At 38.1% G+C, this 15,423-nt stretch overlaps 1 protein-coding gene across 2 annotated transcripts in view; it reads left to right on the plus strand.

Annotated features, from left to right (window-relative positions):
• Positions 1–15,423, plus strand: part of MTMR6 (myotubularin related protein 6) — a 62,639-nt gene that overhangs the window by 15,568 nt on the left and 31,648 nt on the right. For both annotated transcript variants that reach the window (XM_064275338.1, XM_003414007.4), the window contains exon 2: positions 12,011–12,127. In XM_064275338.1, the coding sequence (XP_064131408.1) occupies positions 12,011–12,127 (117 nt within the window). The remainder of the gene's footprint in view (positions 1–12,010; positions 12,128–15,423) is intronic.

Below are 15,423 nucleotides of genomic sequence, written 5' to 3' on the forward strand. Positions count from 1 at the left end.
GCCATAGGTGCAGACTGGAAGATGGAAGGTAATGTGACAGGAGTGCAGAACATAGGCATTTGGGCCACTTCCTCATGCAACTTATTTGTGCCTTCAGGTCTTATTCTGAGCCAATCTCATATATACCACTTCCATTTAATGGTAGAGTGCTGCCGTGCACATCCAACTTAATGACTCTGTGGGTCGGATAACACCCAGTTCATGATGGGCAGCTCAGGCCACATGGTGACTTATGTCCCACGCTTAAGTGTTCCATCTCTACTAAGGCCCGGTAACAAGCCAAAAGCTCTTTCTCAAAAGGAGAGTAGTATCTGCAGGGTATAGCAGGGCTTTGCTCTAAAATTCTAAGGATTTGTGCAGCGATTGACCAGTACAGGCCTGCCGAAGACTCCCAACAGCATCTCTGCCACAGACACTTCAAGCACTGTTGAATCAGCTGGATCGTATGGCCCAAGTGACAGAGCGGCTTGTACAGCAGTCTGAACCTGTTGCAGAGCCTTATCTTGTTCTGGGCCCCACTCAAAACTAGCAGCTTTTCAAATCACTTAATAAATAGGCCAGAGTAGCACACCCAAATGAGGAATATGCTGCCTCTAAAATCCAAAGAGACTGACTAGGCCTTGTCACTCCTTTTTAGTTGTGGGGGAAGCCAGATGCAATAACGTTTCCTTCATTTTAGAAGGAATATCTCAACGTGCCCCACACCACTGGACCCTAGAAATTTCACTGAGGTGGAAGGTACCTGAATTTTTGTGGGGTGAATTTCTCTCTAGCAGGAAAATCTTTTACCAATAAGTCCAGAGTTATTGACACTTCTTCCTTACTAGGTCAAGTCAGCACAATGTCATCAGTGTAAAGCTCCAGCGTGACGTCTTGTGGAAGAGAAAGGCGATCAAGGTCCCTGTGGACTAAATTATGACATAGGGCTAGAGAGTTGGTGTAGCCCTGAGGTAGGCAACTGAAGGTGTATTGCTGGCCAGCTGTCTTAGTCATCTAGTGCTGTTACAATAGAAATACCACAACTGGTTGCCTCTGACAAAGAGAAATTTATTCTCTTGTTGTCTAGTAGGCTGCAAGTCCAAATTCAGGGTGTCAGCTCCAGGGGAAGGCTTTCTCTCTCTGTTGGTTCTGGAGAAAGGTCCTTGTCATCAGTCTTCCCTTGGTCTGGGAGCATCTCAGCACAGGCACCTCAGGTCCAAAGGACACTTTTCTGCTCCTGGTGCTGCCTTCTTGTTGGTATGAGGTCTCCCTTTCTCTCTGCTCACGTCTCTCTTTTATACCTCCAAAGAGATTGGCTTCAGACAGTATCTAATCTTGTAGACCTCATCAGTGGAACTGCCACTGATCCATCTTATTATATCATAGTGATAGGATTTACAACACATAGGGAGATCACGTCAGAGAATAAAATGGCAGACAGTTATGCAGTCATACAAGGGAATTATGACCTAGCCAAGTTGACAGATATTTTGGGGGGACCCAATTCAATCCATAACACCAGCTAAAGGCAAACTTCTTCTGATGGTCCTTTAAAACAAATATGGAGAAAAAGGCATTAGCCAGATCAATAGGTGTATACCAGGTACCAGGAGATGTATTAATTTGCTCAAACAATGAAACTACGTCTGGAACAGCAGCTGCAGTTGGAGTTTCGATAATTCACTGTCATTCTCCAAGATCCATTTGTTTCTCGCACAGGCCAAATAGGCAAGTTGAATGGGGATGTGGTGGGAATCACCACCCCTGCATCTTTTAAGTCCTTAATGGTGGCAGTAATCTCTGCAGTCGCTCCAGGAATGTGGTATTGTTTTTGGTTTACTGTTTTCCTAGGTAGGGGCAGTTCTAATGGCTTCTACTTGGCTTTTCCTACCATAATAGCCCTTACTCCATTTGTCAGGGATCAGTGTGGGGGTTCTGCCGTTTGCTGAGTGTATCTGTTCCAATTGTGCATTATAGAACTGGGGAAAATCACAACAGGATGGGTTCGGGGACCCACTGGACCTACTGTGAGACTGACATGAGCTAAGACTCCATTAATAACCTGAACTCCATTATGCCGCAGCTCTGACTGATGGGGCACGCTGACGTTTTGGGTCTCCTGGAATTAGTGCCAGGTCAGAATAATGCCTGAAAAATCTGATAATTTCCTTTTCCCCAATGAATAGTGACTTGTAAAAGGCTGTAGATCCCTTTGGGGAAGGCTGGGAGAAAGAAAGTGTATTGGAGTCCTTACTCAACGGGACCCGGTTGTGGGTCTGTAAGGTTGCTCAAGTCTGGGAGCTGATTGAGGGGCTGTTACTCTCTCTTCTGTTACAGACTTCTGCTGATTCATGTAGCCACAGGGGCTGGTGAACCCAAGATTGGCAGGCTGGAGAGCAGAGCTTTAGCAGGCTATGAAAATTGATGAATCCCAAGATCTGCAGGCAAGCTGCTAGCTCAAGTCTCAGGAACTGGAGGTTAGATGAACAGGAACCAGCTGCATGATCTCAAATAAGCAAAAGCCCCGTCAAGGCGAGCAGGAAGGAGCTAGGCGGTGGAGGGCAAAGAGATTAAGACTGATGCCCCTGCCAGTACCACTCACAGAGAATCCCATTGTGGGGGTTATCACGTATCAGATCTCAACAGGAAAGTGATCACAGCATTATGCAACTGCTAAAACACTGAAAGCCGTGGCCCGGCCAGATTTTCACACAGTCTTAATCCTCAAACCTACAAAAGAAATCTTAATTCAGGTTTAAAAGATGGAAGCTTTTGTGGTTTTTTAAAGGACAACATATGATGATCTAACAGTTTTTGTATGTCAAACCAACTATCAGATTTAACCTATATAAATTCAACCATGTTTCTAAGCTTCCAGAGAAAAAGTTTGTAACTGGATTCAATAGAAGATAGAATAAGTGAACTAGAAGACAGAGTAACTGAATTTACTAAGTTTCAAGAAAAACGAGAAAAGAACAGAAAAAAGCAAACAAAGCGAAAGGAATTGTGAGATTCAGTTAAGAACTTTTGGAATTCTATAGCAACAGAATAGTAAAAGAGACATAGAAATAATTTTCCAAGAGATTATCACAGAGAATTTCCTAGACCTGAATAAGGAGTCAAGCCTGCAAATCCAGGAAGCTAGACAAACCCAAGCATAAGGAATATAAAGAGGGCTACAGCATAACACATTGTAATAAAATTCTTGAAAACCAAAGACAAGGTAAGAATTCTGAAAGCAGTAAGAGAAAATCACAGTATAAACATATCAAGCGTCCTTCATAATAATTAGTGCAGATTTCTCCACAGAAACCCTGGAGGCCAGAAGGCAATGGAGTGACATAGGCACAATAATGAAGGAAAACACTTACCAACCAAGAATTCTTTACCCAGTGTTACGGATTGAATTGTGTCCCCCCAAAATGTGTGTCAACTTGGCTAGGTCATGATGTCCAGTATTGTGTGGTTGTCCTCCATTTTGTGATCTGATGTAATTTTCCTATATGTTGTAAATCATACCTTTATGATGTTAATGAGACAAGATTAGACATGGTTATGTTGATGAAGTAGGACTTAATCAGCAGGATTAGATTGTATTTTGAGTCAATCTCTTTTAAGATATAAAAGAGAGAAGCAAGCAAAGAGGAGAGGGGCCTCATTACCATCAGGCAAGAAGAGCAAGGACCCTTTTGGACCTGGGGTCCCTGTGCTGAGAAGCTCCTAGACCAAAGGAAGATCACTGACAAGAACCTTGCCCCAGAGCTGAGAGAGAAAGCCTTGCCCTGGAGCTGGCACCCTGAATTCAAACTTCTAGCTTCTTAAACTAAGAGAGAATAAACTTCTGTTTGTTAAAGCCATCCACTTGTGGTATTTCTGTTATAGCAGCACTGTGTAACTAAGACACTCAGCCAAGTTATCATTCAGAATTGTGGGGGAAAATCAAAACATTCTAAAATAAACAGAAGCTCTGGAAATTTGTTACTTCCAGACTTGCTCTGCAAGTATACTCAAGGAAGTTCTTCAAATAGAAGGGAGAGAATATTAGACAATACTTGAATCTGCATATGGGAGAGGGGGGAAAAGAGAGAAATTTCCAATAACAGTAACCAAAAAACTAAACCCACTACCATTGAGTTTATTCTTAGTCATAGAGAACCCATAGGGTTTCCAAGGCTGTAAAGCTCTGTGGAAGCAGACTGCCGCATCTTTCTCTTGGGGAGCCTCTGGTACTATGGAACCTCTGACCTTTCAGTTAGTAGTTGATTGCTTTAACCACTGTGCCACCAGTGCTCCTTAAAGCTAACAACATGGGCAAATACGAAGACTGAATAAACTCAGTAGTTTAGTTCCACAAGCAATGCAACATCAAGTACACAAGAAGTAAAATACAGATTAAACCTATCGGATATAGGCTCTACAATGGTGTAACTGGAGACTCAACAACAGGAAGGGGGGAGAGGCAAAACAGGAGTAAAGCTTCAGTGTGTTAATGTATGTTACTTGTTTGTTAAATGTTGGCAGCAAGCTGAAATAAGTTGCTGCAATTGTATATTATTTAATGTAATATTTGTGGTAAACACCAAGAAAATAGAGAAAATATACAAAAGGGAAGAAGGAAGAAATCAAAAAACCTTAACACAAAAAAGCTAAATACAAAAAATAACAAATATGGAAATAATGGGACAAAGAAGATAGAAGTCACACACACACACAAATCAGCAAAATGAATGAAGTAGATACTTCATTTTCAGTAATTACCTTAAATATTAATGGTTTAAACTCCCCATTCAAAAGACAGTGAATGACAGAATGGATTAAAAAAAACAAAAAGTTCCATCCTTATGATGCCTACAAGAGACACATTAGACACAAGGATACAAGTAGACTGAAAGTAAAAGATGGAAAAGAATATTCCATATAAATGCTGTTAGATGCCCTCAAATCGATTCCAACTCATAGTGACCCTTTGTGCAACAGAACAAAACGCTGCCTGATCTTGCCCATCCCCATAAATCATTGCTATTTTATAACTCATTATCGCGGCCACTGTGTCAGTCCATCTCTTCGAGGACCTTCCTCTTTTTTACTGACTCTCTACTTTACCAAACATGATGTCCATCTCCAGGGACTGCAACTAGTAAACAAAAGAGAGCAGGGGTGTCCATATTGATATCAGATAAAATAGACTTTAAATCAGAGTCTATTATAAATAGATAAAGAAGGACATTACATAATAAAAAAAGGATCATTTAATCAAGTAGGCATAATAATTATATATGCACCTAACATCAGTGCTCCAGAATATATGAAACATGCTGTTAGGAAAGGAGTAATAGACAACTCCACAATAACAGTTGGGAACTTCAGCATACTACTTTCAATTCTGGACAGAACATCTGAAAAGATCAGTAAGGACATAAAGGACTTAAATAATACCATAAACCAACTAGACCCTAGTGGACATATATAGAATACTCCACCCATCATCATAACACTACACATTTTTTTCCTGTGCACATGGATCATTTTCCAGAATAGACCATACGTTAGGCCACAAAACAAGTCTCAACAAATTTGAAAAGACTGAAATTATACAAAGTATCTTCTCAGACCACAAAGGAATATTAGAAATTAACAGCAGAAGCAAAACTAGAAAAAAAAAAAATAAATGGAAATTCAACACCATTCTGTTAAATAACTGTTGGGTCAAGAAAGAAATCAAGAGTGAAGTTAAAAAAACACCTGGAGATAAATGAAAATGAAAACATATCAAACTTATGGGATGCAGCAAAGGCAGTCCTCAGAGGAAAATTTATAGCAATAAATGCCTATATTAAAAAAGAGGAAAGATCTCAAATAAATAGTCTAACTCTACAGCTTGCGAAACTAGAAGAAGAGCAAACTAAACTTAAAGCTACTAGAAGGAAATAAATAAGAAAGACCAGAGCAGAAATAGAGAACAGAAAAGCAGAGACAATCAACAAATCAAGAAGTTGGTTCTTTGAAAAGTTCAATAAAATTGACCAGCCACTTGCTAGGTTGACAAACAGAGAGATGACACAACCAAAATAAGCAATGGAACCGGAGACATTACAAGGGACCCAACTGAAGTAATAAGGGCCATAACAGAATACTGTGAACAACTGTACTCAGATAAAATTTATAACTTTGATAAAATGGACAAATTCCTGGAGACACATAAGCTACGTAAACTGACTCAAAAGGAAGTAGAAAACCTTAAAAGACCCATAACACGTGAAGAAATTGAATCAGTAATAAAAAGGTTCCCGATAAAGAAATGTCCAGGATCAGACAGCTTTATTAGGGAATTCCGTCAAACACTTAGGGAAGAACTGACGCCAATCCTGTTCAGACTCTTCCAGAGAATAGAAGAAGAAGGAATTCTCCCTCCCTCTTATGACACTACCATTACACTGGTACCAAAACTGGACAAAGACACTACAAGAAAAGACTACAGACCAATGTCCCTTAGGAACATAGATGCCAAAATTTTCAGCAAAATAATGAACAGAATCCAACAGCATATTAAAAAAATTATACATCATGGTCAAGTGGGATTTATTCCAGAAATGCAAGGTTGGTTCAACATTAGAAAATCAGTCAGTGTAATATGCCACGTTAGTAGAACAAAGGAAAAAAATCACATGATCGTCTAATTGATACAGAAAATGCATTTGATGAAATCCTGCACCCTTTCTTGGTAAAAGCTCTTAACATATAGAAATAAAAGGAATGTTCCTCAGCATGGTAAGTGCATTTATGAAAAACCAACAGCTATTATTATACTCAGAGGAAAAAGATTAAAAACTTCCCCTTGAAAAAGGAAACTAGACAAGGATACCCATTCTCACCACTTCTATTCAATACTGTACTGGAAGTTCTAGCCAGAGCAATAAGGCAAGAAAAATAAGAAGTATTCAAATTGGAAAGGAAGAGGTAAAACTATCCCTATTTGTAGATGACGTTATCTTACATATAGAAGACCACAAAGAATCTACTAAAAACCTTATAGAACTAGTAGAGAAATTTGTCAAAGTTGCAGGATACAAGGTCAACACACAAAAATCAGTTGGGTTTCTATACACCAGCAATGAGAAATTTGAAAGGAGATTAAGAAAACAGCTTCATTTACCATACTATCTAAGAGAATAAAGTATCTAGGAATAAACTTACCCGGGGATGTGGAAGAAAGATTATAACACACTGCTGAAAGAGACTAAAGGCGACCTAAGTAAATGGAAAGATGTTCCATGCTCATGGATTGGAAAACTTACATAGTCAAGATGTCAATACTACCCAAAGCGATCTACAGATACAATGCGATCCCAATCAAAATTCCAAGAGTATTCTTTACTGAAATGGAAATACTAATCCTCAATTTTATATGGAAATACAAGAGACCCCAAATAGCCAAAGCAGTTTTGAAGAAGAACAAAGTAGAAGCCTCACACTTCATGAATTCAAAACATGTTACACAGCTGCAGTAATCAAAACAGCCTGGTACTGGTTTAATGATAGACACATAGACCAACGGAATAGAATTGGAAATCCAGAAATCAAACATCTATGGTCAGTTGGTTTCTGACAAGGGTGCCACATCTGTTCAACGGGAAGGAATAGTCTCTTCAACAAATGGTGCTGGCAAAACTGGATTTCCACATACAGAAGAATGAAACAAGATCCATACCTCACACCATGCACAAAAACTACTTCAAAATGGATCAAGGACTTAAATGTTAAATCTAAAACCATAACATTCTTGGAAGAAAATACAGGAGCAAAGTTTGGAACCTAACTTTTTCAGTGATAGATTATGAAACACAACAACGAATGCACGAGCAATAGAAAACAAAATAGGTAAGTGGGATCTCATAAAGGTTAAAATACATTTGTCAAAAGAGTAAAGAGACAAGCTACAGACTGGGAAAAAATGTTGGGGAATGATATAACTGATAAGGTCTAATATCTAAAATATATAGAAAACTTCTACAGCTTAACAGCAAAGAGACAAATAAGCCAATCAAAAACAGGGCAAAGGACATGAACATTCACTTCACCAAAGAGGATATTCAGATGACTAACAGACATGTGAAAAGCTGCTCAATGATATTAGCCATCAGAAAAATGCAAATCAGAACTACAGTGAGATACCATTTCACTCCCACTAGGATGGCCAAGATTCAAAAAAAAAAAGAAAAAGAAAAAACAAGTGTTGGAAGGGATGTGGAGAAACTGGAACCCTCATTCATTGCTGGTGAGCTGTACCAAAAATAGTATAGCTGTTGTGGAAAACAGTTTGGCGGTTCCTCAGAGAACTAGACATAGACCTACCATATGACCCAACAATTCCACTCCTAGGTATGTACCTTGGGAATCTGATAGAAGTGACACAGATATATGCTCATCTCTGTTTATTGCAGGGCTATTCAATAGCAAAAAGATGGAAACAACCCAAGTGCCCATCAACAGATGAATGGATAAGTAAAATGTGGTACATATATACAGTGGAATACTACTCAGTGATAAAAAATGAGTTCCCAAAACATCTTGGAATGTGAATAAACCTGGAAGACATTATGTTGAGTGAAATAATTCAATCACAAAAAAAACAAATATTGTATGTTCTCACTCTTATGAAATGACATGAACAAGTAAATATACAGAAACTAGTATTCATTAGTGATTACCAGGTATGTGGGGGAGGGAGAAGGGATTCACTCTCTAGATAGTAGATACTTGTTATTTTTCGTGGTGGGAATGGTAACACCGAATGAGGGTGTAGTGTACACAGTTTGACGAAGGTAAATGATGTCACTGAAAAGTACACAAGGAAAATAGACCTGTTGGTAATTACTGTGGCATATATAATTTTGAAACAATGACAGAAACAGCCAAAAAATACATGTGCAGGTATATGTGCACGCATGTAGGCATATATGTGTGTAGGTGTCTTAGTTATCTAGTGCTGCTGTAACAGAAATAGCATAAGTGGATGGCTTCAACAAACAGAGGGTTATTCTTTCACAGCCTAGTAGGCTAGAAGTCCAAATTCAGGGTGCCAGCTCCTGGGGAAGGCTTTCTCTCTCTGTTGCCTCTGGAGGAATGTCCTTGTCATCAATCTTCCCTTGGTCCATGAGCCTCTTCACACAGGAACCTCAGATCCAAAAGATGCACTCTGCTCTTGTTACTGCTTTCTTGGTGGTATGAGATCCCTGTTTCTCTCTGTCTCCAGTCTCTCTTTTATATCTCAAAAGAGATTGGCTTAAGACATTATCTAATCTTGTACGTGTCATCAGTATAACTGCCACTGATCCATCTCATTAACATCATAAAAAGAAAAAAATTTTTTTTTGGTGATAGCATTTACAACACATAGGGAAATCACATCAGATGACAGAATGGTAGACAATCATATAATACTGAGAATCATTACCTAACCAAGTTTACAGATATTTTGGGGGGACACAATTGAATCCATGACAGTAGGTATGTATATATGGGTGTATGCATATGTATATGCATCAATGTGACTGTACGCATATATTCAAAACAAACCCGGTGATTCAGACTCAGTGATTCATGTGTATAATAAAGCACACGGGGGGCACAGTTAAGGATACTTCTTAGATATAACCAAACACCTCATGGGGTTGTATTCTGGGTTTGAAGGATTAGGACCATAGTCTCATGGGACATTTGGTCAACTGACGTAATATAGTTAAGAGCTTATGTTCTACATCCTAGCTTAGTGAGTAGTGTCTGGGGTCTTAAAAGCTTGCAAGCAGCCGTCTAACATACAACTATTGGTCTCTCTGCTGTCAGAGCAAAAGAAAAGGAAACCAAAGACTCAGAGAAAACTAGTCTACAGGACAAATAGCCTACACGAACCATGGCCTCATTTACCCTGAAACCAGAGCTACATGATGCCCAGCTACCAGTACCATCCATTCTAATCAGGGCCACAATAGATGGACCCTAACAGAATGAGAGAAAAATGTGGATCAGAACCTCAAATTCCTTTAAAAAAGCCAACCAGACCTACTAGACTGATTGAGACTGGAGGACTTCCTAAGACATGCCCTGAGATATTCTTCAAACCTTAAACCAAAACTAACCCCTGAGGCCACCTTGTAGCTGAATAGCAGATTGGCTCACAGAACAGTGAATATCACCTGTAAGTAGTGTGCTCCTTTAAAAAAGCATCTACTGATGAAGAGTGAGCTAATTATATCAGGTGGACACTTGAGATTGTGTTGGCATCTCCTGTCTGGAGGGGGGATGGGAGGATAGAGAGAGTGGGAAGCTGGCAAAATTGTCACGAAGGGAGAGACTGGAAGGGCTGACTCATTAGGGGGGAGAGCAAGTGGGAGTACGGAGTAAGAAGTATGTAAACTTATATGTGACAGACTGATTTGATTTGTAAACGTTCACTTGAAGCTCAATAAAAGTTAATAAAAAAAGGAAAAAAAGCATCTATGTGAGCCCAAACGGTCAACAATTACTTTAAAACAAGGATAAGAATGTAGGGGGGTAGGGGAACTGAATTAGTGGAAATGGAACAACCAGAATGGAAATAATGAGAATGTTCATGCATTGTGACGATTGTAACCAACGTCACTGAACAACTTGTGTAGGAACTGTTGAATGGGAACCTAAACTGCTGTGTAAACTTTCACCAAAAACACAATGTTATTTAAAAAAAACAAACTCAATTCATTGTCTTACCCATGTGCAAACAGATGCTGCTGTTATAAGCATACACATAAATGTCTGAGCTGGGGAAAAGCTAACCAGCCTTTTAAGTAGTAATTATTGATTATTTTAGACATCATAATTTCATAATGGAGGCATTTTCTTAAATTTTAATAGGGAAAAGGAAAATATGGGTAAAGAGTATAGAGTAAATGAGACAATGGTTAGGTATCTGGTTTTGAAGACATACACAATTTAAAGAACTGTCTAATCTAGTTCTGTAGCTATGAATTTTTTAAGTTCTTCATGGTTATTTAACATTTTTTAATAAGATAACACCAAATGCCATTTTTTCAAAGCAATATTCTCCTGCATATTTCAGGCCAATCCTGATCCCACTTTCCAAAGCAACCTTCTGTGTGTGTATATGTGGATCTGCTACTGTTAATGAAGATGTACAGGCAGTCCCTAACTTAAAATGTATTCGAGTTATGACGAACGGTACTTACGACTGTCCTTTTTTTTTTTTGTACATCTTATCGTTAGTAATATGTACTATGTATAGTGTTGCAGCACGTAATTTGGTGGTGTTATTCTCATGCCAGCCCCCAAAGACAAAGATTGGATTTATAAAGATACTGATAATAAAAGATTGGTAATGAAAATTAAAAAAAAAAAAAGTATTCGACTTACATCAGAACCACCTTACAGTGGAGTCGTAGGAACAGAATTGCTTCGTAAGTCAGGGACTACCTGTTCTACGTGCCTCCACTGTCTTGATGAAGAGATTGCGTTAGGAAGGGAGAACAGTATGAGTAAAAGTGCAGAGCTGAAACGAACATTCGTTGTACTGGTATGGAGAGGGAAGGAGAATATAGAGACTAATTTGGAGTTTGCAACCCTTCTGTTTTTTGATTTAATTTTTCTAGTAGTTTACTTCCATAACTCTAAATAGTAACCTTATGTGTTTTTTTTTATTTTGTGGCCAACTTTAAGTAAAATATTTTGACTCTTGAGTATGAAAAATGTTTTTGCTTATTTGTAACACATGCCTTCATTCTGTTCTCCCTAATGTTTATGCTAATCTTTTTCTAATACAAAATTCTTATCTATTGGTTATATTTGTAACTGTAAATTTTGTGGTTCATGTAGTGTCCAAAAAGACATGTGAGATTTAACATTGAATATTCAATAAGCTTTTAAGTTTTTGAACAGAAGGGGGAAATAAATTGAAAATGGTGTATGTACGTTCTGGGATAACAGAAAAATAATTTATACTACTTTTGAAATGAGAAATAATAATCTTGTTCTTTTTTAGGTTGAGCAAGTGAAAGCACTTGACCGATTCAGCACCAGCAACAAGTCATTAACAGGAACGCTGTATCTTACGGCCACCCATCTATTATTTATAGACTCTCATCAAAAAGAAACTTGGGTAAGGAGAGCCCCACATGTATTGTTTAACAACATAATAATAACAGACTTGCAATAGGTATAAAATGTTTAATCATTGGTATGTTAGTTTCCTAGTGCTGCTGTAGCAGAAATACCACAAGTGGGTGGGTTACAAGAACTGAAACTTATTTTCTCACAGCTGTGGTGGCTAAAAGTCCAAATTAGGACGTCAACTATGTTGATTCCTTCCTTGTTGGTAGCCCTGGGTGTTCCTTGATTCCTTGGTGATTCTGATATGTCTGTCTTCCCTCTCTGTTCTTTTTTAAATCAGAAGTGATTATTTAGAGCCCACCCTACTTATGTTTGCTCTAATTAACACAGCTAAAAAAAAACTCTATTTCCAAACAGGATTACATCCACAGGTATAGGGTTTAGCATTCCAACATGTATTTGGGGCGGGGGCGGGGGGGAGGGTTTAATCCATAACAATTGGTAATTTATCTCAACCAAATATTTTTCAAAGTAGCCAGATCACTTCTGCCTTCCCTCCTTATAAAACAGTGATATGTATTGTGTGGAATTCTTTATATAATGCATTATATATATGTATAATGTAGAATACAAGAAAGACTCTTATCTCCTTAAATTATTGTAAAATACTTATTTCTTTTATTTAAAAAAAATTTAATAAGTACATGTTAACAGATCAAACAGCATATTCCACAGTATTTTTATGCCAAATTGCAATTAGGGTATTAAAATTTTTTTTTCCTAGTACAGACAGTGTGGAAATGGGCATCTTAGATATGTTTCCTTGTGTATATGTGCTAGAATTTCTTTGGGATATTTGCCTAGGAGTAAAATTATTGGGTCTTGGATAAGTACATATTCAGCCTTACTAAATGCCACCTCTAAAATGGTGGTTCCAATGATTATTCATATAAGAGAATATGACAGTGTTACATATCCTCAACAACCTTGCGTATTGTCAACTTTAAAATTTTTGCATATATCTGGCGGATATGCAATTACGATTTTAATTTGCTGACTAGAAGGAAGTTATCCATTCATATATTTCAGCCAGTGGTTTCGTTTTCTTTTTCTGTGGGTTGTCTTTATTGATGTTGTGAGTTCTGGTGTTTTAATGCCTTGTCGGATATGTGTGTTATATAGACAGCTTCTCTGTGTGTGGCTTGTCTTTTGTATGTATGTGTATATGTCTTTTAAGAAAAGTTTAAAATTTTAATGTGATAGATTTATCACTTTTTTATGGTTTGTACTCTTTTGTGACTTAAAAAAATCTTTCCCTGTGTGAGAGGATTATAAAGATTTTTCAGTATTTTCATCTAAAGGCTTAACTTCTGCCTTCCATGTATGTACATAAGTTTATAATACAGCTAGAAAATATTTTGGTGTCTGGTAGGAATTTAGTTTCATTTTTTTCATATGGATTACCAGCACTGTTTATTGACTGTTCCAGCCCATTGACCTGAAGCACCAGCTCTGCCATAAATAAAGCCTTCCATATATTTTTGGGTCTCCTTTTGAGCTCTCTACAGTGTACCAATGCCCCTACCTCCCCTGCCTGCTTAGGAGGCAGAGAAAGAAGGTTTCTGGTATTTTTAGTCTCCTGTGGGAAATTGGTGTTGCAGGTACAGGCAGTTACCGAATTACGAACCTCAAATTTATGTATAACTCATAGTTAGAAACCAACCCCCATAAAGCCTATTACGTTAAATATTCGAGGTACATACAGTGGTTCATTATAACAAATGGGGGCCACCTTGTGTGCATCAAAACATTATTATTGTTACAGTATTATTAAACATGTTTTAGTGTAACTGGAAGTGTTTCTTTAATGTTTTTATGAATAGAAAGGTACACTATATAATATATACTAGGACAGACATTTGACTAACTGATGTTAGATATGAACCACACCTAACCGTTTCGATTTACATACAAGTTTGAGTTAAAGACAGACTTAGGAACAGAAACTTGTTCATCATCCTCAGACTGCCCGTAAGGAAGCTGGAGTGGCAGACCAACAGTGTCTGCCAAAGCGTTTAACTTTGAGACTTAGTACTGCTGTGAAATGGTTATAGCATCTGTTATCATGTAGGACTTTTGTGAATCTTAAATATTAAAAACACCTATACCTAAAACACAGTAGTGACTCAATAACTTGTGGCTGCTCTTATTTGTGTATAGTAAAATCAAGATTAGAGCTCAGTTATGAGTTGCAGGTGGTCATGTTGTCCTGTGATCAACCCTTACGGAGCATGCCACATTCTCTTCTGTCTTGTCTTTTAATTGTATTCTTTGGAGTTTCACAGAAAGGCCATCCGTTTGCTGGGATTGCAATAAGTAAGCTAAGCTATTTATATGAGATGTCGATTTTGCAGTTGTGTTCCCTAGAGGCAGTTGATCTCTTCCCCATCCACTGTTTGTCCAGGAACTGTCAGGAGTTTAACCTAGCAATGGCCTGTGGAATCATGTTATCATCTACTCTCCTAGCCTTCTTTTGTTCACTCCCTGACTCCCCATGTCTTTTCTGTATGTTATCCATCTCTTAGAGATACATGTGGAAGTTTTCCATATAGCTATTATTTCAGATGTTGATAACTTAGTGTTTGGAGGCAGCTAAAAGATACCTATTTATCCTCCTCTCCTATTGTTATTTTAAAAATGCCTTCTCGTCAGTGTATTCCGTAATATCTCTCCTGAATGAAACCTCTTTAGTATCGACAGAAATGAGCATTTCAGATTTAGAAGGGGCCTTATCAATCTTTATTTTTTTGCTTTTTACAGGTGATTATTTTTTCAAGATATGACAGCTGGTTAGTAGCAGAGCCAGGACCCTTCATCATTCTCTTTCTGCATAGAATTTTGGATCTTAATTGGAATCATAATAGTGATACGTATAATATTACTAGCTATTATCTCTTACTCTGTAACTAGATAGTACTCTTAGATCGTTTTGAGTAACTTGGCACAGGTGCACTAAAAATGTTGCTGCTGCCTTTGTTTTTGTTGTTAGTTGCCATCAAGTTGGCCCTGACTCATGGCAGTCTTATGTATAACAGAATGAAGTGTTGCCTGATCCTGAGCCATCCTTACGATCGTTAGTGTGTTTGCGACCATTGTTGCAGCTATTGTGTAAATCAATCTCATTGAGGATTTCCCTCATTTTTGCTGACCCTCTGCTTTAACAACCATTATGTTCTTTTTTTAGTCAGTGGTCTTTCCTGATGACATGTCCAAAGTAAGCAAGCTGAAGTCTCAAGATTCTTGCTACTACAGACCATTCTGGTTGTATTTCTTCCAAGATTGATT

This window comes from Loxodonta africana, chromosome 23, assembly GCF_030014295.1.
Source record: "Loxodonta africana isolate mLoxAfr1 chromosome 23, mLoxAfr1.hap2, whole genome shotgun sequence".
In the NCBI taxonomy this organism is placed as follows: domain Eukaryota; kingdom Metazoa; phylum Chordata; class Mammalia; order Proboscidea; family Elephantidae; genus Loxodonta; species Loxodonta africana.